General features: G+C 41.1%; 1 protein-coding gene across 2 annotated transcripts in view; it reads right to left on the bottom strand.

Annotated features, from left to right (window-relative positions):
* HMCN2 (hemicentin 2) overlaps nucleotides 1-27,287 on the bottom strand; it is a 2,554,053-nt gene that overhangs the window by 862,070 nt on the left and 1,664,696 nt on the right. For both annotated transcript variants that reach the window (XM_044058392.1, XM_044058391.1), the window contains exon 55: nucleotides 17,012-17,125. In XM_044058392.1, the coding sequence (XP_043914327.1) occupies nucleotides 17,012-17,125 (114 nt within the window). The remainder of the gene's footprint in view (nucleotides 1-17,011; nucleotides 17,126-27,287) is intronic.

Below are 27,287 nucleotides of genomic sequence, written 5' to 3'. Positions count from 1 at the left end.
CTGTCAGTCTAAGAATGGCCTTAGAGTTTCCCCATATATTCTTAAAATCTGTCAGTTTCAACAGCACCACATCTTAATTACAGATGTTACAGTCATTCACCACCCTTTCTTTGAAATATTGCTTTTCTATATCGTCCCTGAGCTGTGTACCTTAAATTCTCAGATTATGACAACTTGTTATACACAGACAGACACCTATCCATATTTGAATGATGGCACTTGGCTTACGTGAATACCATTGATTCTTTTAAGATATTTAAAAGCCACTGTAAAGTCTTAGCTTTCTCTTAGGACTATCACGTTACATATTTTTAGCCTTTATATGTCTTATGATGTGGACAGTGCATTTTATTTTAATTTTTTGAACGGTGTCAACCTTATCTATGCATGTATATTGGTGAGGCCTCTAGAGCTAGACCAGTGTTCTAAAATGAGTATTGCCTTTGCTATCAAGGGAAACAGGAAGTTGTCAAATTCTGCTGGTTATACTCCTTTTGATAGACTACAGTATTCTGCCCCCTCCCCCTACTACCTTCTCACATAGCTTGCTTAACGTAAAGACTGGCAGTTTGGTAGAGATGATTAAGGCTCTGAGCTACTAACAAACTGTGCCATGTAGTCCAGGACTGGCTTCTCTCAGTCTTGCCTACTGGATAAATATGACCAAGTCACTTGAACAAACAGTAATCCAGGGTGGCCATCACTGAAAATGGGCTTTGGCACAGTTGGACAGCCCAGTAAACAAAATATATGTAAAAATGTAAAACATAGCCAGCCATCTAATATACATAACCCCAGGACTTTTTTTCCTGTTTTGCTTCTGCTTCTGCTCCCCCTCTCCCTCTGTTCATTATGCATGCCTTTCAAGGGTTTCTGCTTCTTAGATGACTACTTTGTTTTGAATTTAACTCACTCAAGCCTAAAATGCCTTTTTTTTTGTTTGGTTCACATCCATATTGCCTTATGGCAACAAAGACTTTATTGAGTTTGGCTTCTTTAACTAAGTGACTTACCATAATATACTGTATTAAAAAGTGAAGGGGGTAATTAACTAAATGACACTAAGATTTCTAGTCTAGGTTGTCCTGCAGTGGAGAAACTAATTTTTGTTTGCCACTTATTAGTCATATTTTCAAATTTATGTTCATATTTTCATAATTGAGACACCTCCATGTTATTGAAGTGTATGGTGTGAAACACCAACGGGGGAGACAGTACAGTTCACTGTCAATGCTGGTTTACATCACACTATACTGGAAATATTGCTAGTTGTATGCCACTAATTATAAAAATAAGCAATATTTCTGTGTGCTTAATACTTCTAAAACCAAGTGACATAGAAACTGTTGCATGAGATTAAGTGAAACCTTAGACATTGCTGAAGTACACCTTGAGAGATATCCAGTATTGTTTTGCTAATTATACAATTAAGTTTATGTTTTCATATTTCTATAAATATCTCCATAAACATGCACTTATAGAGGAATTTCTTGTTGTCATGTGAAAGCTTACATCTGGTTAACAAAAATGTTCTAATGGTATATGTTTGGATTGTACAGTTTTCAGGATATGAACATTTGTTTGTGAAAGTATACAAAAATACAATTTGTGGTTTGTGTGCATTATAATATATTAGAGTATTTATGGAAAAGACTGTGAACTGCACTAACTATTAACACCATAAAGAATACTTCTTACTGATAACATTGTTATTTCTACAGTTTTAATAGCTTTTATTGTTTAGCAACACCAGTGTCTCACATACCAAGCCCTTAAACCATAACTCTCAAAAAACAAATTTTCTTGTCATTGCAGACTCCATAGTGAGAGACACGGATGTCCCATTCACCAGGTTAGATTGGGAGAAAGTCATGGTCAGGTGCCTGTCCAGTGCCAGGATTCGTCAGATCACATATGCACTCAGATCTTTCAACAACAAGTACACTATCACTCTGTCATAGCTCATGTTGGAATAAATGACCTGAGATACACCTCACTGGACTATATGAAGAGAGACATGACTGAGCTCTCAGAGTATGTGTCCCAGGCAGGCATGTCCCTAAACTTGAGCAGCATATTACCCTCACCTAGAATGATGCCACAGTATAAACAAAAATGATCAATTTCAATAATTGGCTTAGTTTTTGGTGTTATTCAAAGCAGATCCAGTTTCCGTCAGCCTGGGATGACATTGTTGACAAACCTCACTGCTTTGCAAGAGATGGTTTGCACCTGGCACCACTAGGCTTTTGGCTGCTGGCAAAGGCTTTTGCCTCACCCAAAGTGCCTTTTTTAGGGAAGGTCTCAAAAACAAATTTCCCAATGTGAAAATTGCCAACCACAACAAAATAAGGGTTATGCTGCTAAACTCTAGGAACTTAAACCAAAAACTGCACACCCTGGAAGCACTTCTATCACTGGAGGATGTAGATGTCTTTGCAGTCACAGAAACCTGATTCACAGCCTTAGAGAGCACCCCGGCCTTGCAAGGCTATAATGCCTTCCACATCTTCAGACTGCAAAATGAACATGTGAGAACCAAAGGCAGTTGTGTTTCTATCTATATCAGATATAAATTCACCTCCCAACTAGTTAGACCGAACAACACCATGGAGTTGCTCCAAGTTCAGATTACTGTGGATAAAGACTCCCATTCAAGTCATAGCTAGTTATATATCCCCCTCCATGGATCATGATGCACACAAGGCCTACTTAACCAAACTGTAGGACATCCAAATATTTTCCAAATACTCTGGTTATGGGGGGATTTCAATTATCCCACCATCAACTGGGAAACCTGCTCTAGCCCTAACTCAGTAGTGCAAAAGTTACTTGACTTTAACTCAAATGCCCAGGAACAAATTGTTCAAACCCCGAACAAAAGGAACAAACATACTAGATCTGGTCCTCACTAACATGACAAATAGATGCACTACCACAACTGTCAGACCCTCATTAGTTAAATCTGACCACAAATCAGTTGCCTTCAAACTGGTACTAACACCAGAACTCACAAAAGGTGAAGTAAGACTAAAAAACTTTACCAAAGCAAACTATACCCTCCTAGGGGAAGTTATAAATGTATTCCAAGCCCCACCCCCAGCTGGAAGTGGCAAATACACCAAAGCTTACACTAAAGCCCTGTACAATCCCTTGTATAAGTGTACAGATTTGGCTGTTCCAGAGAGAGAATCAAAGCCCAATCCCCAAGTAAAAACAAACTGCCCTGGTGAACATCCAGCATCAACAAACTTTACAACAAATGCAAAAAGTTGCTGTCTAAGAAAACTAAGGTGAAGCCCAACAATGGAAAGCACCCTCCTGAGCCTCAACAGGCAAATAAGACATGTCAAATCCTCTAAGGGTAACTTTGAGAAAAACTTAGCAATCACAGCCAAGGATAACCATAAGGCCTTTTACAGCTACATAAAAGGTAGGTTCCAAGCATTTGCTAAACTAGTGACTAATGGTATCACACACAGTGATCCTGCAGAGATAGCAAACCTGTTTGTGGACAGATGTGGTGAAAATATCACTCCCTTAACCCATCCAAACTTACCACAAAGCTTGCCCCCAACTTCCCCCCACTTTACATATCTGAAGAGCAGGTAATTAAAGCCTTGTCTAAGGTAAAAAAAAACACAGCTTCTACAGGACCAGACGTCATCCCAGGCTGTCTTCTAAACAAATTAAAACATGACCTAGCATCACCATCGATTACCCTATGCAATCACAGCCTAAGCGCAGGTTTTGTTCCTGTGGAATGGAGAACAGTAGTAATTCCCCTCCACAAAGGTGGCTTAGCAACAGACCCAGGGAATTATAGACCCATAAGTCTGACCAGCCTCATCTGCAAAGCCATGGAACGTATCATCATGGACCTCATAAATGCATAGGTGACCTCCACACCCTGGATCTGACCCAATTTGACTTCATCAAGGGCAGATCCTGCCTGTTAAACCTTGTGGATTTCTTCAAAAATGGGAATTGCCAACTGGCTCACAAACTGGTCACACACTATCAAAGTGGGTGACTCCACATCAACCAACAGATCAGTCACCAGCAGGAGGGCCACTAGGGTCAGTACTGGGCCCTGTACTGTTTGCTATATACTTCTCAGAAGTTCAGGCAAAAACTAAGGGGCTGTGGTTGACCAAGTTTGTGGGCAACTGCAAAATGGGTGCAATTATTGAATTCCCAAATTATGTCAGTATACTTCAGGCGGGTCTTGCGCAGACTAACAACTGGTGTCTTAGACATGGTTTCAGATTAAATGCAAAGAAATGCATCATCATTCCCTTTGGTAAACACAATGTCCCTTCACACTATCAAATTAACAACAATACTGTATGAAGTGGTAAGACATCTGGGATCACAAGTAGACTGCGACCTTACCTTTGACCATCATGTGTCTATGGTAGGAAGGAAGGCTTTCTACATAGCACATTTAATTAGCAAAGATATCATCTCTAGAGCAAAGGAGGTTATAACCTCTCTATACTCATCACTAACCAGGCCCATAATGGAGCATAACGCCTCTTTCGGCATGTACCATGCAAAGTACCTGCAGCAACTGGAGAGACATCAGAGTTTTCTAAATAAGATCATCAAGGGCCTCCAGCATGTGCCTTACACAGACCGACTGAAGTTCCTGTCACTATACTGAGTATCGTATAGACTTCTTAGGGGACACATGCCTGGCTTACAGAGCAATCTCCGACCCAAGCCTAATGAATTTGCTGCGCATCCATAAATCAAATGGAACTAGAGCTACCCATTCCAGGGACATAAATATGTCCTGTGAGTTGAATATGACATGCTGGAGGGACAGATTTATCTCTGATCGACTGGCGTGTCTTTGGAATAAGCTGCCAATTTATGTGAAGCAGAGCACCTCTATGACACTATTCAAAAGGAATCCAGATGAGTGGATGGGGCACCGTAAATTCTTACCAGAGATAGTGTCCACAACGGTACTGGACATGGGCAGTCATTACTAAATACAGTCCTGGGTACTGACTAGAGTATCTATGGTACTACATTGGGATGAATAGCCTGGTAACCTCCTATGATCCTATACAAAATATTTACATTTGTTTATCTTATGCTTTTTAAATTTGTCAGAAAATGCCTGGAATGTTGATAGAGGCGTGATATTCCGCACCACATATGAGAGCATTTCCTAGGTGCTGTCAGATTCACTGAAATGTGATTTCACTGAAAGTGAAATCAGTAAAGCTAATTCACTAAGCAGTCATTTTACTGGACAGTTACTTCACAGAAAACTGTAGAACTCTGTAGACAATCACAGCTGGAGTGATTTGTATTTGAGAACCTAAAGTAATTTATTGCGTGTTGTACTCTAAAAACGCACAAATGAAGGGAATCCACCTCCAAACTCACGGACCATAAATTTACTTTATTAGTATAAACACAGATTATAACACAGAATATTAAACGCTTAACGAATCACCGTGTTTTTCATCTATAACATCAGACTTCATCAGACAAACACAAAATCAATTAAAACTTCATTTTATATAAACAATTAACATTTGAATCAACCAATAAAAATAGTCGTTCAAACTCATTAATATATAAAACATACCCTTCATAAAGTGCTGGCAATCACATAAACAAAGGTATATTTCATCAGATGAAAATCTCTATTGTCCTTCTTCATGTAAAAATCTTTCAGATATTGCCTATTGCGTGTTGTCTTTCCTATTCCCTCTGTGGTTGTGCAACTATTGAATTAGTATATTTAAGTAAAGGAGGTGTAGCTGCAAAGCCCCACCTCCCCAACATGGGGGTGCATTGCAGCAGTGCTATAATGCAAAACACCTTTTTTCAGGTTCATTTGCACTATTTGGGGTTTTCTATGAATTGCTACGTTGTGAGATCACTTTTTAGCAAAATAACTATTCAGCAAATTTGCTATACTGATTTCCCTTTCAGGGAAACGACAGTCTGTAAAAAGATGTATAACCTTATATTAAAAAGAGTTATTGGCCATTATTCTATGAATTTTTTTAAGTGTTTTGGTATCCTGAAGATGAAATATTCTAATGCTGTTAAAAGGTCTGCATGGAATGGAATGTATTAACATGTAAGTGGTTAAAATAAAGGTTGACAGTAAAACAGTGCAAGATGGAGAAGACTTTAATAGCTGACTGAAATAAAGAGCTGTGTGTTCAAAAAGAAATCAGCACATGCTAGTTTAAAGAGTGGACTTCAGTCTCTTCACAGCTGCAGCAATGACAACTATACAAAGGAATGTACTAGAACTACAAAAGAAGTAACAGCTGTATCGTGTAAAGAAATGCTGATGTGTATCAAGCTAGGTCCCCTTCTGTGTCTGGAAGAAATTCTAGAAACATACCAAAAAGGGTAATAATGCAATAGACTTCTGTTTTTACAATATGTCTTGTTAAAGATTCAAAAACATCGTTCATAGATTCATAGATGTGTACTAGGCTAATGGCCCTGGAGCCTTTACAAGCTTAGCCTGCAGGATTACCCTGGCATTGTGCCACCCAACCTTAGTTCCCAGTGCCTCTGTCGAGAAGAGCCACTGGAGTGATCCCCGGGGTGAATTTTGTATTTCCCATCCACTCATCAAGATTTCTCTTGAAGAGGGCCAGTGAGCTGCTCTGTTTGACATGTAAGGGAAGTCTATTCTCTAGCATTGGCAGTCTCTGGGTTATAATATTGGCATACATCAGTTGTGCTATGAAACTCAGTAAATTTGTGTATTACATAAAAGGAAATGGTGAATCTGAAAGTGATACTACTTATATTTTGAATATAAATGACAGATACACTGGTGGTTCTTTAAACTCCCTGTCCCTACATCACAGGTACCAGCATGATTCATTCATAGTTCATGTGGGTGCTAATGACCTGAGACACACTTCCTTGGTCTATAGGAAGAGAAACATTGTTGACCTCTCTGAATGTGTGTCTCAGGTAGGTATGTGCCTTGCATTGAGCAGCATTCTACCTTCACCAAGGGATGATGCCACAGTATGAACAAAAGATGAGTGACTTTGATAATTGGCTTACTTTCTGGTGTCATACCAGGGGTACTTAATGTTTGTCAGCATGGGAGGATATGGTTAACAAACCAAGTTGCTTTGCAAAGGATGGTCTGTACCAGTTGTCCCTAGGCTTCCGAATATTGTCTAAAACTTAATCCACCACTTAGAGCCTTGTTTATGCAATGCCAAATTGACAAACCTATCAACATAGCAAATAAAAGCCAAGGAAATCCAAAGGTGCTACTGTTTAATGCTAGGAGGCTAAACAAGAAACTCCATGCCCTACAAGGTCTCGTCACTTTGGAGACTATAGACATCTGTGTTGTTACAGAGATGTGGTTTAAATCCACAAAAGTACTCCAGCAGTGGAATGCTTCACTGCTTTACAGATATTTAGACCATCAACTGCATAGACAGGGTCAAAAGGTGGAGCTGTCTCAATCTATATTAGCAAAATGTATAACTCTACATTGGTTAAACAGGAAGATGCCTTGGAATTTATTCGTGTGCAAATCACCATAGATAAAGTCCCATGCCATATCCTAGCAAACTATAGCTCACCCTCTATGTCCCTAGAATCCCATAGGTCTTACCTAACACCTACTGGAGACACTCAGGTTTTGGGCCTTGGTTGTTTTTCTCTATCCTTTTCTTTGCGTTTTTTGTAAACTCTGGTAGTCGGATGGCTATCTGATGACATTTCAGGATAATTAAACCAGCGTCCAAAAAAGTTTAAAGCAAAATCATACCGACGCTTAATAGTGAGTTGGTTAAATCTAGCACAAAACTGACAACCAGTAACTTTGTGATCAGGGTCTAGGCAAGGAATGCAGTAAGAATGAAAATCCTTATGAGGTATTTGCTTTCCACAAGAAATACAATTATTAACCTTTTCTGACATCGTTCTGGAGCAAGAAAAAAGTTTCCCCAATGGGGCACTTAGCTTTATTGAAGACTTCAGATCTGAAACGCAAACACGAAAATCTCAGGAGTTGGCCGACCGGCACTTGCAAACTGCTTCTGCTTCAGGCACCGCGCGGCAAGAAAGACTGAAGAAAATGGCGTTGGTTGCTTCTTTTATACCCCTGACGTCAGGGAAGGGGCGACAGCAGCCAACGCAGGTCCCAAGACTTTGATATTCAGGCCGACTGGGGGCAACCTGCCAGCAGGATTACCCAAATGTTATGACTGCAACAGTGAAACATGAAGAACATCAATTCTTGGACTTTATTAACACAAACACCCTTTACCAGATAATGTGCACACTCACCAGAGTTTCAAACATACTGAATCTGGTACTCACCAATATGGGAGAGTGCTGCACCCACACATGTAATGTCCTAACTTGTGAGATTGGACAACAAAGCTGTCTCCTTCTAAATAAAAATGAACTCAGTAACCCCAGCAAAATCTATGACAGTTAGGAACTATTCCATAGCAAACAGCATCCTAATAAGCAATGGTTTGTCAAAATTCAACACCCCTCCCAACCCTAAGTTCACAGCAACCTACGCGGAATTGTTGATGTGCAACCATGTAAATGCCTATATAGAGACTGCTGTACCTATTAGAAATAAGTCCAACACAAACTCTAAAAACAAAACAAACTGGTGGAATCCTAACTATAATAGAGTATATAAAAAAATGAAACAAAAGCCATGGCTAAAATCTGGAAGACTAATTCCCATAATGACAGGAGCTCTCTAATCAAACTGAAGAGCAAACTAAGAGGACTAATTAAGTTCAACAAGGCCAGTTATGATGTCAAGATAACCTAATAGGCTAAAGACAACCATTAAGTCATTCTACAACCATGCCCAAAATCTCAAAGGCAGCACATATTAGTGTGCTTAACTGGTGGTCAGTGTTACCACCTTCACTGAGCAGAGTGACATAGCAAATTTGCTGGATGGCAAATTCAGCTCAATCTTCACCCCCACCATGAAATTACTATTGGCATAACCCACCCAATTATTATCAGGGATCAGGTCCTGGCGGCACTTGCTTAGGCCAGAAATACAGCCTCAATGTGCCCCGAAAATATCCTTGGATGCCTCCTAAATAGCTCAAAACATGACCTAGCAGGACCACGAGTCATGTTTCAACTATAGGGTCAAAGCAGGCTTTGTACCATGAAAATGGAGGACTGCACCAGTCATCCCACTTTACAAGGGTGGACAATCAACCAACCTCCAAGATTACAGACTTATTAGTCTGTCTATTCTAATATGCAAAGCCATAGAATGAATTATCATAGAGATAATTAACAAGATACAGACAACCTTCAGGCACTGAAGCCATACCAGTTTGGCTACGTCAAAGGAAGGTTAAGCCTACTAAACCTGGCAAACTTTTTTGATAAAGTCATCAAGGCAATGGAAGAGGGGAAATGGTGCATATCACCTTCCTGGATCTGGCTATGGCATTCAATACAAAACCCCACATGGGTGTAGTTGACAATTTCACCAAACTGGGCATAAACCCCTACATAACTCACTGGATTGCCAGCTGGCTCACAGACAGGACCCAGGAAGTCAGGATTGATTATATCACCTCCACTAACAGACCAGTTAACAGCATGGTACCTCAGGGCTACATGCTGGGACTGCTTCTACTTGGCATCTACTTCTTGGAAGTTAAGGCTAATATTAAGGATCTTTGGCAGACCAGGTTCGCAGATGACTGCAAATTGGGAGCTATTATAGATTCCCCCATGACACAAACATCTTACAAGAGGGTCTAACATAGACAAATGGCTGGTTCAAAAGTCACGGACTAAAATTCAATGCCACAAAATGCATTTTAGTATCTTTTTGTGAAAACTGCCAGCCAGGCTAATTACTCCATCAATAAGACATCCCTAAGGGTTGACCCAGTACACAGGTATTTGGGAGGATATGTAGACAGTAATATGGCTTTTGACTAACACGTGGCCAAGGTAGTAAGGAAATCATTCTATGACATCCAACTTACAAATAAGGGCATGATATCCAGGCCCATGGAAGTCATAGTGCCACCTTATTTGTCCTTTATCAGATCCATCACTGAGTGTAACGGCCATTCAGCATGTACTTGACCAGACATATGCAACAGTTGGAATGCCCACAAAAGTTCCTTACTACGAAAATCCAGGATATAAACACATTGTCCCATATAGATCACCTTAAAGCCCTTTCTCTATATTCTGTCTCCTACCAGTTAATGAGAGGTGATCCATGCCTCGCATACAAGGCATCCTCAGATCCAACTCTGACTGATCTTTTGCACATCTGCAAAATGAACAGGATCAGAAACACTAGATCCAAGAATTTAAATGTTGCTTGTGGCATAAATAAGACATGTTGACGAGACAGATAAGTGTCTCCCAAGATCTCCATGTTCTAGAACAGGCTCCCATCTGTGTGAAGTACAATCCATCTCTCACCCTACCAAAGTGTAACCTTGACCAAGGGATGGGAAATCGGAAATTCACCCATGGTCTGGACCCATATCTCTAATAGATAGAGGCTGACAGTAATGCCCAAACTAACATGTCCCCTTCACATAATCTCTAGAAACTTCCTAACATACCCCCTCCTAATAAATGTCCATGATACATAGGGACACAACTGGGTTGGATTGCAAGGATAGTCTTATAAAGGTCCTGGTGGTCAACAGCTTAGTACATACTTATGAACCTGTAGGTATGTGCGCATGTGCATATATATGCCCTGCAAGCTCTCCATCCAGGAGTAGTTTATAACCTTGCATTCACTGCTAAGTTCAGGATCTCCAGCAGCCCTAAACTAGATAAGCAGGTGACTGGAGAATGACTGAATAGATGACGTACTCAAGTCCATCTCTAGAATAACACGAATACCTCCTATAAAACATAGTAAATGCTTGCAAATGGTGCTTGGTAGAGTACCATCAGCTTGGCGATTTCACAGAGTAATCAAATTTTAGAAACATTTTAGCTAGACAGCCATATAAATGCTTTTAAAGCTCATTTTGAGGCTCTGACTAATTATACCAAAGTATAGCATTTTTTCAATACTTAAGACCATTTGTTTCACGACAAAAGAATAAACATTGATAACTAATTACTTTTAGTGATACAATATTATTAGAATGTATGTTGACAGCTGAACTTCAAATATGAAAATAAACATCATATAGCAGCTAAATGTAATACAAGCAGATGATTCACTCTTACCTGTCAGAACACAATTACATTAAACCAATTTAAAATAGCATGGCCTAAAATCTCTAAAGGCTATTAAAGCAATATGCAGTGATGTGAACAAACACACAGCAGTTGAAGCTGCAGAATAGTATTTTCACTCAGGAAATAACCACAAAAATATTAATTTTAGAAAAACAAAGTGTTATAATAGTCTTTGAAATATGCAGTCATGATTATATTTGCAGTGAGCCAACTATGACTCCACTATGAGTTATTAATGTGTTTACAAAATGTGCATGATCATGACACAAAGTGCAGTTGTGTAAAATCTTACCCTATCAGTAGATGTCCTTTTCCTCACTGTTGCAGTATTCCTAATGTAAGGGATTGCCTGCCAAGGATAGCCCAATGTCCAACCAGTACACCAAGGCCTTTAGTATGTATAGGCACCATACATCACATGTACGCTCCCCACACAAGGCATAGGGCATAAAGGGAATATACAGATGCCCACACTTCAGACGTGAAAAGCTCCAGGAGGGGCAGAATGTACCTAGGGACCAGGTGAAATATGTACATCAAGGAGGAGAAAAGAGGGAGAAGAAGCCTTCAGCCAGGAGGGCAAGGAAAACAGGCTAGAGCAGAGGGGGCAGGATGGAGGGAGCAAATGTTGCAACAGTGAAGAGAACATCTGCTGTTATGGTAAGATTTTACACAACTGTACTATGTCCTTCCATATCACTGTTGCAATATTCCTAATGTAAGGGAGAATATAAAAGCTCAAGAGGAAACCTGGGAGAAGGAAGGCCCTGAAGAAACCTATGTAGGATAGCCCTGGCAATGTCAGCTCTAGCCCTGGAACTAGCAACCAACAGTGAAGATACAGACAGAAGACCAAGTAGCAGCCTCAGGGATGGAACTGATATTCAGCCCCTAGAAAAAAAGCACCAGAGGAAGCAACAGGTCTGATAGAGCGAGCCTGTACTGAAGAGGAAAGACATTTGCCATGAAAATAACAAAAATAAATGGCTTCTGAAATTTAAGAAGAGATGGTCTGCTTAGAAATAGCTAAACCCAAAGACCTGGGATGAAAAGAAACAAAATGCTGCTCAGATTTGCTATTAAGTTTAATTTTATTCAAATACCTGAGCTGTCTATGCAAGTCCAAAGTGTGAAGAATGTTTTCACTGGCAAACTGGAAGAGGAGGAAAAAGTAAGGCAAATTAATAGATTGATTAAAGGACAGCTCATTGACCACCCTGAGCATAAAAGAACAGTTAGTACGAACAGACATCCTGTCCCTGTGAAAAACTAATAAAGGAGGAACAGCTATGAGAGCCTGAAACTGAGAAACCCTCTTGGCTGAAGTAAGAGCCAAAAGAAGAACAGTCTTCAGAGTACAATGTTGAAAGGAAGCTGAAGCAGCAGGCTCAAAGGGAGCCTGAGTCAAATTTTCAAGAACAAAATTGAAGTCTCAGGAAGCTGGAATAAGCTTCCTGGGAGGCCTAGTATGAAGGACACCATTCACTTCAATGGAGCTTCTGAAGTTTACACTGTAACTTACAATGGGCGGGGCCCTAAGCCTTTTGACAAAATCAAATTAACGTCCTCACATTTCAAACAAATGTTCATATCTCTGGAACATAGGGGTTATAAAAGAAGTATACAAGGCAAACTCTTCAGCACAAAGTATTTTTATAGTGGTAGTATTCTTTAGCTTCTACGTCTTAAACTAATTTTATAAGTCACTGTAAACACAGTAACTATTACATTTGTAATATTTTGTAAAGAACTTACAATATCTTAGCAGCCACTCAATTTACACATATGCTGTTAGCAACATTTTATTCATCTAGCTGAAAGCTTTCATATGACACTAAGAAGTTCAGTCTGTTACTTGGTTTTGGAGATATTTAGAAATATGTGAAAATTAAAGCTGAAAAATTAATATCATAAAACAACAGGATTAGGGATTCTCATCTAGATCAAGGGAGGTCATAGTCTCCCTATACTCATCACTCATCAGACCAATGATTGAATACAATGCCCCATTCGGAATGTATCTGACCCGACACTTGCAGCAGCTGGAGAGGCCACAAAAGTTCCTCACCAAAAGGATAAAGGGTCTCAAACATCTGTCCTATGCTGCCCGACTGAAAGAACTCCAGCTCTATTCAGTCGCTTACCGCTTGCTCAGAGGTGACCTTTGCCTAACATACAAGGCCATGTCAAACCCAGATTTGATGAATATGCTTCACCTCAAAAAATCTAGATCCGTCAGAGCCACAAGGGCGGGAGACTTAAACCTCGACACGGCTATTAATAGGACGTGCTGGAGGGATAGATTCATCACCCAAAGACTCCCTATGCTGTGGAATAAAATCCCGGTATATGTGAGGCAGAGCACCTCGCTGGCCTTGTTCAAGAGAAATCTTGACCAATGGATGGGAGATCGCAGATATACCCCAGGGATTACCTCAGTGTCACTGCTCAACAGAGGCACAGCAAAATAATGGGTATAGTTCCCCATACTAAAGGGGTGGCTTAAGCCACAAATCTATGGGCTAGGCTTGTAAATGCCCTCGGGCAGATAGCCTAGTATGAACCTATGAACCTATGAACAGTTAATATATATTTACAAAATCTTTTAAAACCTTTTACATAGCATGGTTTTGGAATTATTAGGACCTGAAGCACTCAAAACATGGTTCCTAAAGGGTATCAGAACCCTATCACCCAAAGTGTCAGCTGAAGAGTGGACACATGAGGATGGATAACAGACCCCTTTGTCTTGTGTGAGAAGGTCCACCCAGTGAGGTAACTTGTGGTGATTGCCCCTGGCCAAGTGAAGAAGAACTGATGCTGTCTAGGCTAAAAGGGAGTTACCACCAAGATTTTTGGGGAGTTCTGCCTGATCTTGTGCAACAGTCTTGGAAGCAGATGAAGGGAAGGCATAAAGAAACACCCCCTTCCAAGGAAAAGATAGGGCGTCCACTTTCCAAGCCAGAGGACTTGGCACTCTGGAACAGAAAAGAGGAAGTTGTCCATTCAGAGGGGTGGAAAAAGATCTATTTAAGGAATACCACACTGAAGGACAATGTCCATGAACATATCCCTATGAAGCATCCATTCATGAGCTTGTGTGCTGGACCTGCTCAAAGAATCTGCCACTAGATTGTGCTCTGAGGGAATGTAAACAGTTTGAAGAGTCACTTGAAACTGGACATCTAGATCTCAGACCTGAAGAGCTAGTTTGTAAAGAAGGAAGGACCTTGTACCCACTTGCCTGTTGACATACATCACTGTGGTATTGTCTGTGAAAACTTTGAGGGGCCCGGGATGAAAGAGTATGAAAAGCCTGATGAGATAGAAACAGAGCCCTTATCTCTTTTATGTTAATGTGATCTGACCTCTGCTGAAGAGGCCAGGGACCTTGAACCTTGAGAGAGTTGAAGGAAGCTCCCCAAACCATGTCTGAGGCATCTGTCAATAGTTCTTGAGTCCGGACTGGAGACTGGAAAGGAAGCCCTGGTTTTAGAGAAAAATGATGAATCCACCACTGAAGCTCAAGCTTGAGACAGGGAAGGAAGGGAACTAAGAAGTCCAGGGAGTAACAATAATAAAGCCACACTGATTTCAAGTACCATTGAAGCTTTCTCATGTGGAGCCTGACCAGAGGCAGCATGGGAATGGTGAAAGCCATAAACTTCAGGACCCTGAGAAAGTCCCTGTCCACAACTGAATTCAGAGGAAGAGGAGACTAGAAAAAGGCAATCTCTGCCTGCTGCCAAGACCCTCTCTCAGATGCCAGCATGGTGGTGGTCTGGATCTTTCAAACAAGGAAAACATGATCCTGAGAAGGAGTTAAGACTGACTTTTAAAAGTCTATGGTGAACCTCAGACTCTGTAGCAGGGATAGCAAACTGGAGATCCTGAGGAACAGCCTTTGGAGATGAGCCCTGAATAAGCAGATCATCCAAATAAGGAAATATATGAAAGCCTTCTCATCCTAAAAGGAGCAATGACAGGAGTAGGCATTTGATGAATACCATTGGTGCAGTAGAGAGGACAAAGGGCAAAAGCAGAGAACTGAAAATGCAAAGAAGAATAAAAAAAATGCAAACATTTCCTGAAAAAGGGATGGGTGGGGATATGAATGTAGACATCCTTTGAGATCCAGAGAGACCAGAAATGTCTGCTGAAGAAGAGCAGGAAATAAAGTTTGAAGAGACAACATCTGAAAGAAGGGGCTTTGATAAAGGTGTTGAACTGAGAAATGTCCAAAATTGGTCTACAGGTGCCCTCTTTTCTGGGAACCAGAAACATTATGTAATAAAAAAAAAACTCCATTCCTGGGTAGGGGACACAGCCTAAATGGAGCTCTGGGTCAAAAAGGGAATGAAGCACCTCTGCACTTGAGAAGGTTGTGGGATGCCGAGAAAGGGAGGAAGAGATATTCAAACCATGAAATACCCCTGGTGGATAATGGACAGAACACAAGAGTCTGTTGTGATCCTTAACCATTTTGGAAGGGACAGGGAAAGACAAAGGGACAAGGGAACCTGGGCAAGGGAGAAGGGAAGCAAATTGTCAATAGAACCCAGCTTTTTCTGAAAAGGAGTTTTTTTGAGAAGTAGGGGTCTATGTAGATTTATCAGGAGGTTCACATCTAGACCCCTGTTTACCCTTGGGCGGAGGGCAAGACTGTGTGCAAACAAAAGCAGATTTGGAAAGGTAATTCCTCTGAAACTTTGAAATGGGAGATGAAAAATATGTTTCAACTCTTGCAAGGCTTTACCCTTATTCTGGAGAGATTTAATAAGTTCAGCAGCACCAAAAGATTTGTATTATCCAAAGGAGCATCCACTAATTTGGCCTTAATGTCATCAGGTAAAGCCTGAAGGCATAGGCAAGAGTAATGCCTCATAACAGAGCCAAATGCAGCAGCCCTGGAAGAGGCATCAGCTGTGTCACAGCTGCATTTAAAAGAGTGGTGGGCAACTTGAGAGATAGAACCCAACAAGGAAATGGCTGAAGTCTTCTCCTCAGAATCAGGAAGATCAGAAATCACCTGAGAAACTTGAGAAAGGATGGCTAAAACATACCTGTTTATATGGTAATTAATATCCCTAAAAGACAGGGTGGTAGCAGTATAGACCTTTTTGCCCAGCCTTACCATGGCCCTATTGTCCTTATCTAAAGGAAGCAATCTGGTAGAGGGCAATAGCTTGGAAGGTTTGCCAAAAGAGACAGACACCACAGAAGGATCAAAAAGACATTTATATAGAAATTTACAATCACCAGGCATTTGGTAACATCTCTCAGGTTTCGTAGGAGCTGTCACTTCAGTGGCTGTTGAAAAGGTATCCAAATAGGGCAGCCAAAACTGGAGGAACAGCAGAAGGCTTTGGAGACTCCATCTGAAGGAGCTCATAATACCTCCTCTTAATATTAGAAACCTGAGGACAATCCCACTTAAAGAATTCCATCATGTGGGAAAAAGTGTTCCCAAAGGAAAGTTCCTTTAACGGGAGATCGGGACTAACAGAATCCTCTTCTTCTGAACCATAGTCCAGCTCGGATATTGGGCTATCTTTGACAGGACACATCCCTTACATTAGGAATACTGCAACAGTGATTTGGAAGGACATCAACAAAGGAGCAACCTGCTGAAGATGATAGTATTCCTCATGTGTCACATGATGAAGTTCCTGTGAATCCTGGCTCTCCACTGTATGAATTTATTTCAGATATTTCTGTGTCTGGGATATCATCCCTGTGTTAATATTTCATAAAGGGTACATACTTAGAACTGACAATTCATAGTGAAGGTTGTTCTCTCCCACTTCATTGACAGCTTTGCAAGTATATGTCCCAGAATCCTCTGGTCTCACTGATGCGATCTGCAACAGGCGCCCACCTGGCAAAGAAAAACAGATCAGTTATTAAAAACAGATATTAATTAAATATATAATATGTCCCTAAAGGCTGACATCTGGCAATATTAGGTGAAGTACTTATGATGTCTGATTTCACTGGTATCTTATTATAAATATTTTTCCAACTAGCTGGCATAAGAAAATAAAACACAAAGTGTCATACTGTATAAATCTTTTTGACATCTCAAAATGTGGAGAATTTGTGTAGATCATAGTTGAGCTGAAGTCCTCTGAAGTCAATCTTAGGAAGCCTGTGTTAATTTTTGTGTACAAATAAGTCTACACATATCCATTTTAACAGAATCATAAAATGCAGATTTGTATCCATCAATTTTAAGGATGACTTTGTTCCAAGTCACTGCTAAAGGTGATCTGCTTAACAATGCACTATAGTCATATGACTGCAGCACCAGTGTTTCTATTTAGTCAACCTGACTGTGATGCTATTTTGACTAACTGGGGGGTGATCCACCCACTACAGTATCCTTTCCAGCACCTCAGCTTCAAAACACTTTAAATGTTAGCGCTGCTATCTAGCACTGAAGTGTTACCTCCTTCTTATGCGTCACATTTAAGGAGTGCCAGGATAATCTTTACACTTGTGCCAGAATTATTAAATTATATTTGTCTTTAGTGATTTTTTTTCTTTTTGTTGTTAGAACGTGTAATTTTATGCAGCTTTTCTCCCAGGCCCGCAACTGAAAAGAGGTCTTGCACAGCCCAGTCAGGCCATTCCAGTAATCAAACAGAAATAAAAAACACTAAACAATGAGAAAAGGAACAGACTAAGGGGTAAAGTACAGAGGCAAAGAATAGCCCTGGGGTAAAGTAGGAAGTGAAAGAACAATCCAAGGGGTAGAGCAAGGGGGGGGGGGTCCAAAAGGAAAAGTAAGGAGGAATCGAATAGTCCAATGGGTAAAACAGGGAGGGAAATAATAGACTAAGGGGTAAGAAAGGCAGGGCAATGAATACTCAAAGGGGTAAAGCATGGGGTAAAGAATAGTCCAGAGGTAAAGCTAGGATAGAAAAGAATACACTAAGACACAAAGCGGGGAGGAAAAGAATAGTCCTAGGGTAAATATACAAAATAAAGAATAGCCCTAGGGTAAATATACAAGGTAAAGAATAGTACACTAGGAGAGGGAAAGCTAAGGCAATAGGTTTTTACTTTATTTTTTTACATATACTTTAGAATGAAAGGAAAGGGAAGGTACCTAAGCATGCTAATCAAGGACGGATGGAATGAAAACTAGATTATACAAAGCCATTGCTGAGGAAGTGAATGAATTCTTCATGCTGGTGTTCCTAAAAAGAAAAATAGGAGACAGTACTGTGCTGCAAATGAAAGGCAACTGAGAGGTGTACGAAAGGAAATGTCTAGTGCTAATGCAGACAGTTTTTGCAAATCCTATCAATCTAGACAACGTACATTGAAATGGTGTTATAGTGACTAGCTCTATTTTCACCGATTTGTATTCAGAATTGAAATTTGACAGATGTGTCCACTGCCTATAAAGGTTAGTATGGAAGGTCTAAGTGAGAGGATGCCAAGATACTTAATTTCTCTTTTCTTGTTTTGGTGCAGTTCAGTTTTACCGTTTTCTGAAGTGAAATGCTGCAGACTGGCAGTGAGAATAACCTTCACTGTTGATAGTAGCTGCCCTTTCTCCCTAGGTGTGTTGCTGTGTAGTTCACACACACAATGTATTTCACATATAAGCTGTTCATGAGCTGCTTCCTGTAGTTCAGAGTTTGATTCTCAAAACCACCATTTGCCTAGTCTGTCATTTTGAACAAGTCAGCTAAGTAGACAGTGCTCCAAAGATGAGTCTGAAAATGGTCCATGAGAGTCAGTGCTCTGTTCCAGTCATCAACACATACCAATAACTAAAGAATAATTTTATGGGGGCAAAGTCCCCACAAAGGAGTGCAGAGGAACTTTGCAAGGAAAAATACATGTTTATATTTTATTTATTTTTTTAATGATTTCTCTGATCATAGTAGCCTATTTTCCCCACTGGTATTTTCTTATGTTTTTTTACTGGAATGAATTTGAATTATACTTGCTTGACATGAATTTGGCAAGAAATGGGTAGCGAAGTTTGGGCCAATACAGAGGGAGAATGTAGAAACAGAGGGAAACGTGCAAGATCCAAAGGTACACTTAAGAATCATTGATGGAAAATTGTATTCTAAACTCCTGATTAAATTTCTTTCACATTGCTGTGCTTTGAATTTCCTCAAAACTTCTTCCACATTGCTGTGCTTTGAATTTCCTCAAAACTTCTTCCTAATGTTATGCATGGAGTTATGTATGCTGTTTGTGTGAGAAGCTGTGTGCTGTCTTGAGACTTCTCCTTTCTACAACTTGGTGTAACCATGGAATTATTATATACAGGTAAGGCAGCAGACCATGTCCCTATTGGGGGGGGTGGGGAGGGGGGGCACGGCTTTGGATGAGTGCAGATAGGGTTTCAAGAAGCTGTGTTCTCTATCAGTTGTGATCAAAGGATTGCTTCTGAGATGGTTGAGTCTTGATCAATTATAAGGGAAGCTGGCTCAGATGGGATACCAGTCTGAGTACTCAAGATTCTACCAAGTATCCCAGAAAGTACAGTTGTGTACACTTACCATAAATGTAGATATTTGAGTGTATTCACTGTTGCAGTCATTACATTTGGGTTTTCTGCTTGCAGGTAGCCCTCAGTTGGCCTGATTAACAAAGTCTTGGGTCCTGCATCGGTTGCTGTCCCTTCTTCCATGACGTCAGGTCATCAGGGGTATAAAACATGCAGCCGGCGCCATTACATCAGTTGTTCTTGCCCCAGATGTCAGGTGCCCCCCAATAGGAAAAAATTAAATATAAAAGTACAAAGATATATCTCCAACAAAAAAGCAAATACACCAAAAAGGCTTTTAAGCATAGTAAAGGAAAGTAGAGGTATAGTCAAAAGAAGTTAGGGGGCTGGAGGGAGGGTAACCAGGACTGCAACAGTGAATACACTCGAACATCTCCATTTATGGTAACTGTACACCACTGTACTATGCTCTTCCCAAAGCTATAGTTGGGAGGAGAAATTTAGATAGCATTAGGGCCAGCTATAAGGCCCTGCAAGACTGCAGTGGCAAAGCCAGCTCTGGATTTAGAGAAAATTGGCAAATGATAATGCTTGGTGAAAGTATGTACAGAACTCCAGGTAGCAGCTTCTAGGATGTCCCTGGTAGGGATGCCTCTGAGAAAGGCTGTAGAGGTAGATGCAGCCCTGGTGGAGTGAGGTATGATCCCCTGGGGGATAGGTTTTCCATGGTGCTTATAGCAGAAATGAATGCAATGGCTTATCCATTTAGAAATGGTTTGCTTTGAAATAGCCTTGCCCTCTGCCCCTGCAGAAAATGCCACCAGCAGTTGTTCAGATTTCCTTTGAGGTTTAGTCCTGTCCAAGTAGAATCTAAGTTGTCTGTGCACATCTAAGGAATGCAGTATCCGTTCCCCTTTATTCTGTGGATTGGGAAAGAAGGCTGGTAAATGAATGGACTGATTAAGAGCCACACTGGATACCACCTTGGGCATGAAGGATGGATTGATTCTGAGGGACACCCTGTCCGCATGAAAGATGATGAAAGGCTCCACTGCCATAAAGGCCTGTAATTCAGATACCTTTCTGGCTGAAGTGATTGCTAAAAGGAAACTGTTTTCCACGAAAGAAATTTTAAGTCTGCAGTAGCAGCTGGCTCGAAAGGAGGTAGAGTGATTTTCTCCAAGATAAAGTTAATGTCCCAGGCTGGGGTTGGAGCTCTCCTGGGTGGTCTCAAATTTTTGGCCCCTCTGAGGAACTGCTTGAGCCGTGGATGAAAGAAGAGGGGAGGTTCTCTGTTATAATGAGCTGAAATGTCTGAGTCATGGATTTTAATGGAGGAAAAATACAAGCCCTTGTGAAGCATCTCAGTTAAGTATTGTAAAATCTGATGTAAATTGGGCGCTGCTGTGCTCATCCCTTGAGATTGGTTCCAGGCACAGAATCTTTTCCATTTTTCAGCATTAGATTTTCTAGTACTAGGCCTCCTTGCCTCTAAAATGATATCCATCACAGGTTTGCTGAGGGATGGTAGAGGAGAAATTAAGTAATTAGCCAGGCTGCAAGGTTCAGTGTTAGAAGCTGAGGGTGCAGAATCTGGTTTTCCTGCTGAGACAGCAGGGAAGAAGTCTGATGCAGATGCCATGGAGATAACCGTGACACACTGTGCTGGAGGGGGTACCAGTGTTGGTGCGGCCAGTCTGGAGCAATCAAAATCATCCTTGATTTGTCCTGTTTGAGTTTTAGCAGTACTTTGGAAAGCAGAGGTAGAGGGGGGAAGGCATAGACTGAGGTTTTTCCAGCTGAAGGACAGAGCATCCACTTTCCAGGCATGTTTGTGGGAAGTCCTTGTGCAAAATTTGTCCAATTGGTATTTCTGTGGAGAGGCAAACAGGTCTATATCTGGGCTCCCCCATTTGCTTGTCAACATGTTGAAAATCCTTGGGTCCAGTTTCCACTCATGTGGGTCCATGAGTTTTCTGCTTAGTCCGTCTGCCAGTGTATTTAATTTTCCTGGCAGGAATTCAGCTTGTAGGTGCACTTGATTGCTCAAGGCTGTGTTCCACAATGCCATGGCTAATCTGCAGAGGGGTTAAGAATGTGTACCCCCCTGCTTGTTTATATACCACACAACAGTGGTGTTGTCCGTCTTTACCATTAGTTGTCCTGGAAGAATGTGGTCCTTGAAAGCTGTCACAACATTCTGTACTGCTAACATTTCTTTTTGATTGATATGCAGGTGCATTTGACTTGGGTTCCATTTGCCCTGAATGCACTTCCCTACCAGGTGAGCCCCCCATGCATAGTCTGATGCATCTGTTGTTTGGGTTTGGGCAGCAGGGGTGATGTGAAAGGTAGTCCCTTGTTTTGGTGGCAGGCCTCTGCCTGCCAAAGGAACTCTAGGCGTAGGCAAGGTATGATAGGAATCAATGTTTCTAGGTCTTGAGAATGTTGACACCATAGGCTTTTTAGATACCACTGTAGTTTCCTCATATGCAGTCTTGCATATGGAATTAGAAGAATGCAGGAGGCCATGAACCCCCAAGGCTTGCAGTATTGTCTTGCAGATAGCAGGGTTTTTGTGGCCACTTGTTTGAAGTAGGTTGTCAAATGAATTTGTTTCTCTGGCGTGAGGTAAGCCATCTGGGAAGTTGTATTCAAGCTTGCTCCCAGGAATATAATTTGCTGACAGGGTACCAGGTGTGATTTATTTTCATTTATGGTGTACCCCAGACAAGTTACCACCCTTTGTACAAAGGTCAGATGATTCAAAAGTATGTCCTGGCTTTCTGCCTGAATTAGACAATCGTCCAGGTATGGGTATATTTGAATATTTCTTTGCCTGCAAAATGCAATAACTGGAGCTAGGCACTTTGTGAAGACCCTGGGTGCAGTAGATAAGCCAAAGGGTAGTGCAGAGAACTGATGGTGCGTGTAAGCCTGCTTTGAAGTGTAGGTATCTTTTGCAAGATTCCCTGATTGGGATGTGCAGATATGCTTCTTTTAAATCTATTGTTGCCAACCAGGCATCTTTGCCTAGCATAGGAAGTAATTGGTGAAGAGTCAGCATCTTGAATTTTGAACTCTCCAAAAAGATGTTTAGAGTAGACAGGTCCAGGATAGGATGCCATGAATTGTCTTTTCTGGGTACCAGGAAACGTCTTGAGTAGAAACCTTGTCCCTTTTCCTCTTCTGGTACCAGTTGAATAGCCCCCATGCTTAAGAGAGAAAGCACTTGTTTTTGGGCCTCTGCCCACTGATTTGGGGGTAGGTCTGGCCACCCACTTGGTGTTGGCAATGTGTGGAAGTGAAATCTTTATCCCTGGGACACTATATTTAAAACCCATTTGTCCTGGGTAATGAGTTCCCAATTCTTTGCATGAAGAGCAATCTTTCCCCCCAAAGTGGCAGTCAGTTGATAAGTGCTTGAAAATTTTAAAAGGAAGTCATTGAGACAGTTTACCGTAGGGGGAGTCTTATTATTCCCAGATTTGGAAGTGGAGGCGTCCCACTGCTTAGTTCTGTGTGTCCCCTGGGACTGAAACCTGGGGTTTTTGCTGTGTCTGGGTTTGGCTTGATAAGACCTGGAAGGGGCTGGAAAGGACCAATTCTTAGAGGGCCAGTGCCTACTAAATCTAGGAGGTTGAACTTGTAAAAAATCTTTAACAGTTTGCATAGATTTAGCTTTATCTTCCATCTTTTTAAGAACATCCTCAGCCTTATTGCCAAACAGGCGGTTCTGATTTAAAGGAGCATCCAACAATTTAGCTTTAACATGATCAGGCAAAGATTGCTCCCTAAGCCAAGCATGCCTTCTGAGCACAGACCCAGTAACAGCAGCCCTGCAAGAGGCCTCTAATGAATCAAAACCACATTGCAAAGTATGTTTTCCAACTTGTTCAGCAGAATGCATTAAATCCTGTAATTCTTTATTTTCTACACAGTCAGTAATCAACAACATTTTCTGTTTAAGCAGTCCAATTACATGTTGCTGATACTTTAACATATGAAACTGGCAGTTTAAAGCCCTAATGGCCAAGCTTGCAGAAGTGTAAACCTTCTTACCCCATCTATCCAGCGCCCTGGAGTCTCTATCAGAAGGGGTAGGATTTTTAGCAGTAGAAGCCTTAATGCCCTTGGGCCCCTGTGAAATAGTCTCTAGATCTGCAATAGGATTTTAAAAAGGAACTTGTGGGACTCAGGGACCCTGTAGTATCTGTCAGGTTTTCTGGGAGCAGGAGGCAGGGAATCAGGGGCCAAACTAGATTCCGAAAAAGCATCATCAACAATGTCTAGTACAGGAGGAATAGCTAAAGGCCTATGCTGAGGTAGGAGAGGGAAATCCCTAAGCCTCTTTTTTGAATCAGAAAAATCCTGGCTTTCTCAGTGGAAATGCTCCCTTAGAGTATGTAAGGTTTCCCCAAAAGAAATATCCTCAGGAAGGGAAGCAGAGGGAATGGAGTCATCTGCATCAAAATCTTCATAAGTAGATATGGGCAATCAGAAGAATCGGAAACAACAGAATCCTGATCAGAAGATTCATAATCAACTTCAGTCCTAGGCCTCTTAGAAGGGGGGGGGGTTGGCTACCCCTGATTTGAGTTATTATATCTTCAGCCATTCTTACCATTTGTTTTTTAGGCATAGAGGCCTGAGCATGTGGCCTGGGCATCAGTTTTTTAGGCATGGATCGAGATTTAGGCCTAAGTAAAGAAGGAGGCGTCAGTTTAATATGCAAATCCATAGGCCTGAATACACCCTCAGAAGCCAGTGCCTGCACAGCGGCTCTGGACCCATCCAAGGTAGAGACATCCGCGGGTTCCATAGTTGAAGCATCTCGCAGCATACCGGACTCTGAATGGGTCTCAGTAGAGGCCTGTGAATCAGAAGTGGCGGGTATCAGGGGCTGTGAAAGTGCCTCACTGAGTATCGGCGAACTGGCGACTGGCTTAGGAGAAGCGTCATTGGCAGTTTTGGACCTCAGCAGCCTGTCTCTGTCTTTATCTTTGTGTTTTTTCGGAATCCCAGTAGTCGGATGGCTAACCGATGACATTTCTGGATAATTAAACCAAGAACCGAAATATTTAGAGGCGAAAATATATAGATGACGGATAGTGCGCTGATTAAATAAAGCAGAAAACCGACAGCAAGGTATGTTGTTGTCAGGGCCTAGGCAAGGAATACAGTACGAATGAAAATCTTTATGAGGTATTTGCTTTCCACAAGTAATGCAATTATTAACTTTTACTGACATCGGTAAGGAGTAAGAAAAAACTTTCCCAATGGGGTACTTAGCTTTAGTTGAAGACTTCGGTTCTGAAACTTGAAAATGAAAATTTCAGGAGTCGGCCGACCGGCACTTGCGAACTGCTTCTGCTTCGGGCACCGCACGGCAAGAAAGACTGATGTAATGGCATTGGCTGCATGTTTTATACCCCTGACGTCATGGAAGAAGGGACAGCAACCGATGCAGGACCCAAGACACTGTTAATCAGGCCGACTGAGGGCTACCTGCAAGCAGATAACCCAAATGTAATGACTGCAACAGTAAAACATGAAGAACATCAACAACTCACATAAATCTTTTACAGATCTCTGGTCATTGGAGTACTAGATGGCAGGAAAACAGCTTCAGTTTTCTGGCAATCATATGTCATGTAGCTTAATGTCAATCGTCGAATATTGTCTTGAGAACAATACTTGAGGCCTTGTTTAAATGTCAGTCAACACACCACCTCTGTCAAGGAGGGCTATTAGTCAATCTTTCTGCAATTTTAGTACTGGATAACTGCAGATTTAGGAGCGTCACTGGATGTGGTCTGTCTGGATGTCAGTAAGACACTTGACCCAGTATTAAATTGATGACTACCCTGTAAACTGGAAGGACTAGGAATAAAGCAAAAGCTTTTGAACTGGCTGGGGAAATGACTGAGGTGAAGAGGAGGGCTGCTGGTTAGGGAGAAGCTGGCAGGAAAGGAGGAAATGGCCATTACAGTAGTAAAAGGGTCAGTCCTTATAACCCTTGATAGTAAGCATATTTGTCCCCGCTATATATAAGGGATAGCTATTTGACAATCTATTCACAAGAGAGTCATAAACTTGAGGCCACAGAATATGACAGGGAAAGCTTAAAAAGGGGACATAGATATCCTCTATAGGCAAACATATCTGTTATAGCCATTGCTCAGTGCAGATAAGTGTTCTGCAAACTACCCACAACAATGACCTGCTAAAAGTCAGATACAATTTAAAGACTGTATACTGGGAGATAATAGAGTTGCTCAAATGATACAGAAGCAGTCATTACACCACCTCTGGTTTATTTTATTTGAGTTTGTTGACCAAGTGAATGAGGTGGTCCAAAGACCACTTTCAGTCATTTTCTGAGCCACATGAAATACAAGACATACAACATTAGCATGCATTTAGCTAGCAGTGTTAAAGACTGTTACTAATAATGTTTACTTATGTATAGTAAAAACTAGACAACTACTGGCTACAGTGATTTATATAGTGCTAAATTATATACATTTAACTTAGGTAAGTAAACAGCAGTCACAAAACAGTGAGTTTACCTGCATTATTACTACTTAAAGCTACTTTCATCAAACACAAGTAGAAGGGCAGCAGAACCAGACAACAAAATATTGAGTTATATTTTATGTGGCATAGACTCCAAGGTAGAGAGGTTTTACTTCCACAATTATATAGTTGAGAGTCCCATCTGGAACACTGTTTGCAGTAGTGAAGACCATACAAGTAAAGAAATCCAGAGTGGTAGAAGCTTCCAGAAGGCTGTGAAGATCTGCAGAACTTGTTTTCATTGGTTAGACCTTCTTTAAATAACCCGAACCAGTAACTCGTGATGAAAATCTGTACTCCTACATTGCAGCTAAACAAACACCTTTTCACTATCACTTTGTGACAATAAGAAATCCCACCAGTTTAAAGCATTACTAAAACCACACTACCTTAGCAATTGTATCTATCGCTGTTCATCCCCACCAATGGCCAACTCTACAAATAGGTGAACTTGGAAAACCCTAGGTTACTGTTCTGCAAGGTGTACTTTTCTACTGTTTATTAACTTATTTTCTTACTGTAAAGAAATGTGGTGTTTCTTTACTTTAAGAAAATAAATATATAGGTCAATAGCTGGAAATGTCCTTGTTTGAAGATAAGGCAACTACAGTGAAGGGGAGCTTGTAAACTTGGCCATGTTTTTGCTGGCCTCCTGCTCTGTCCCACCCATGATCTAGCTAGTCATGGACTCGCATAGAACATAGGCAGGATGAAGCAAAACGTCCCTACAAATTTGAAAGTGCAGGGAATATCAGCAGCATAAAGAGAAAACAATTTCTAGAACTGGCAGTATAAGGTGAGTAATTGTATACCGTTTCTGATAGGTGACCAGATATTGTGGATGGCTGGCAAGCAGCAGTTCTCAATTGCTCATGATTTTGCCTCACATGGCTCCCCTGTTCCTTGCATTTTTTTTTGTTTGGTTTTCTGGTAAACCACTGAGTACTGTAGTCAGTTAAAAATGCTAAACAATGGAGCTCCATGC

This window comes from Protopterus annectens, chromosome 16.part0 (assembly GCF_019279795.1).
Source record: "Protopterus annectens isolate FY-2018-M chromosome 16.part0, PAN1.0, whole genome shotgun sequence".
Taxonomy (NCBI): domain Eukaryota; kingdom Metazoa; phylum Chordata; order Ceratodontiformes; family Protopteridae; genus Protopterus; species Protopterus annectens.
The sequence above is the reverse complement of the archived record's forward strand: the minus strand, read 5'-3'. Positions and strand labels throughout refer to the sequence as shown.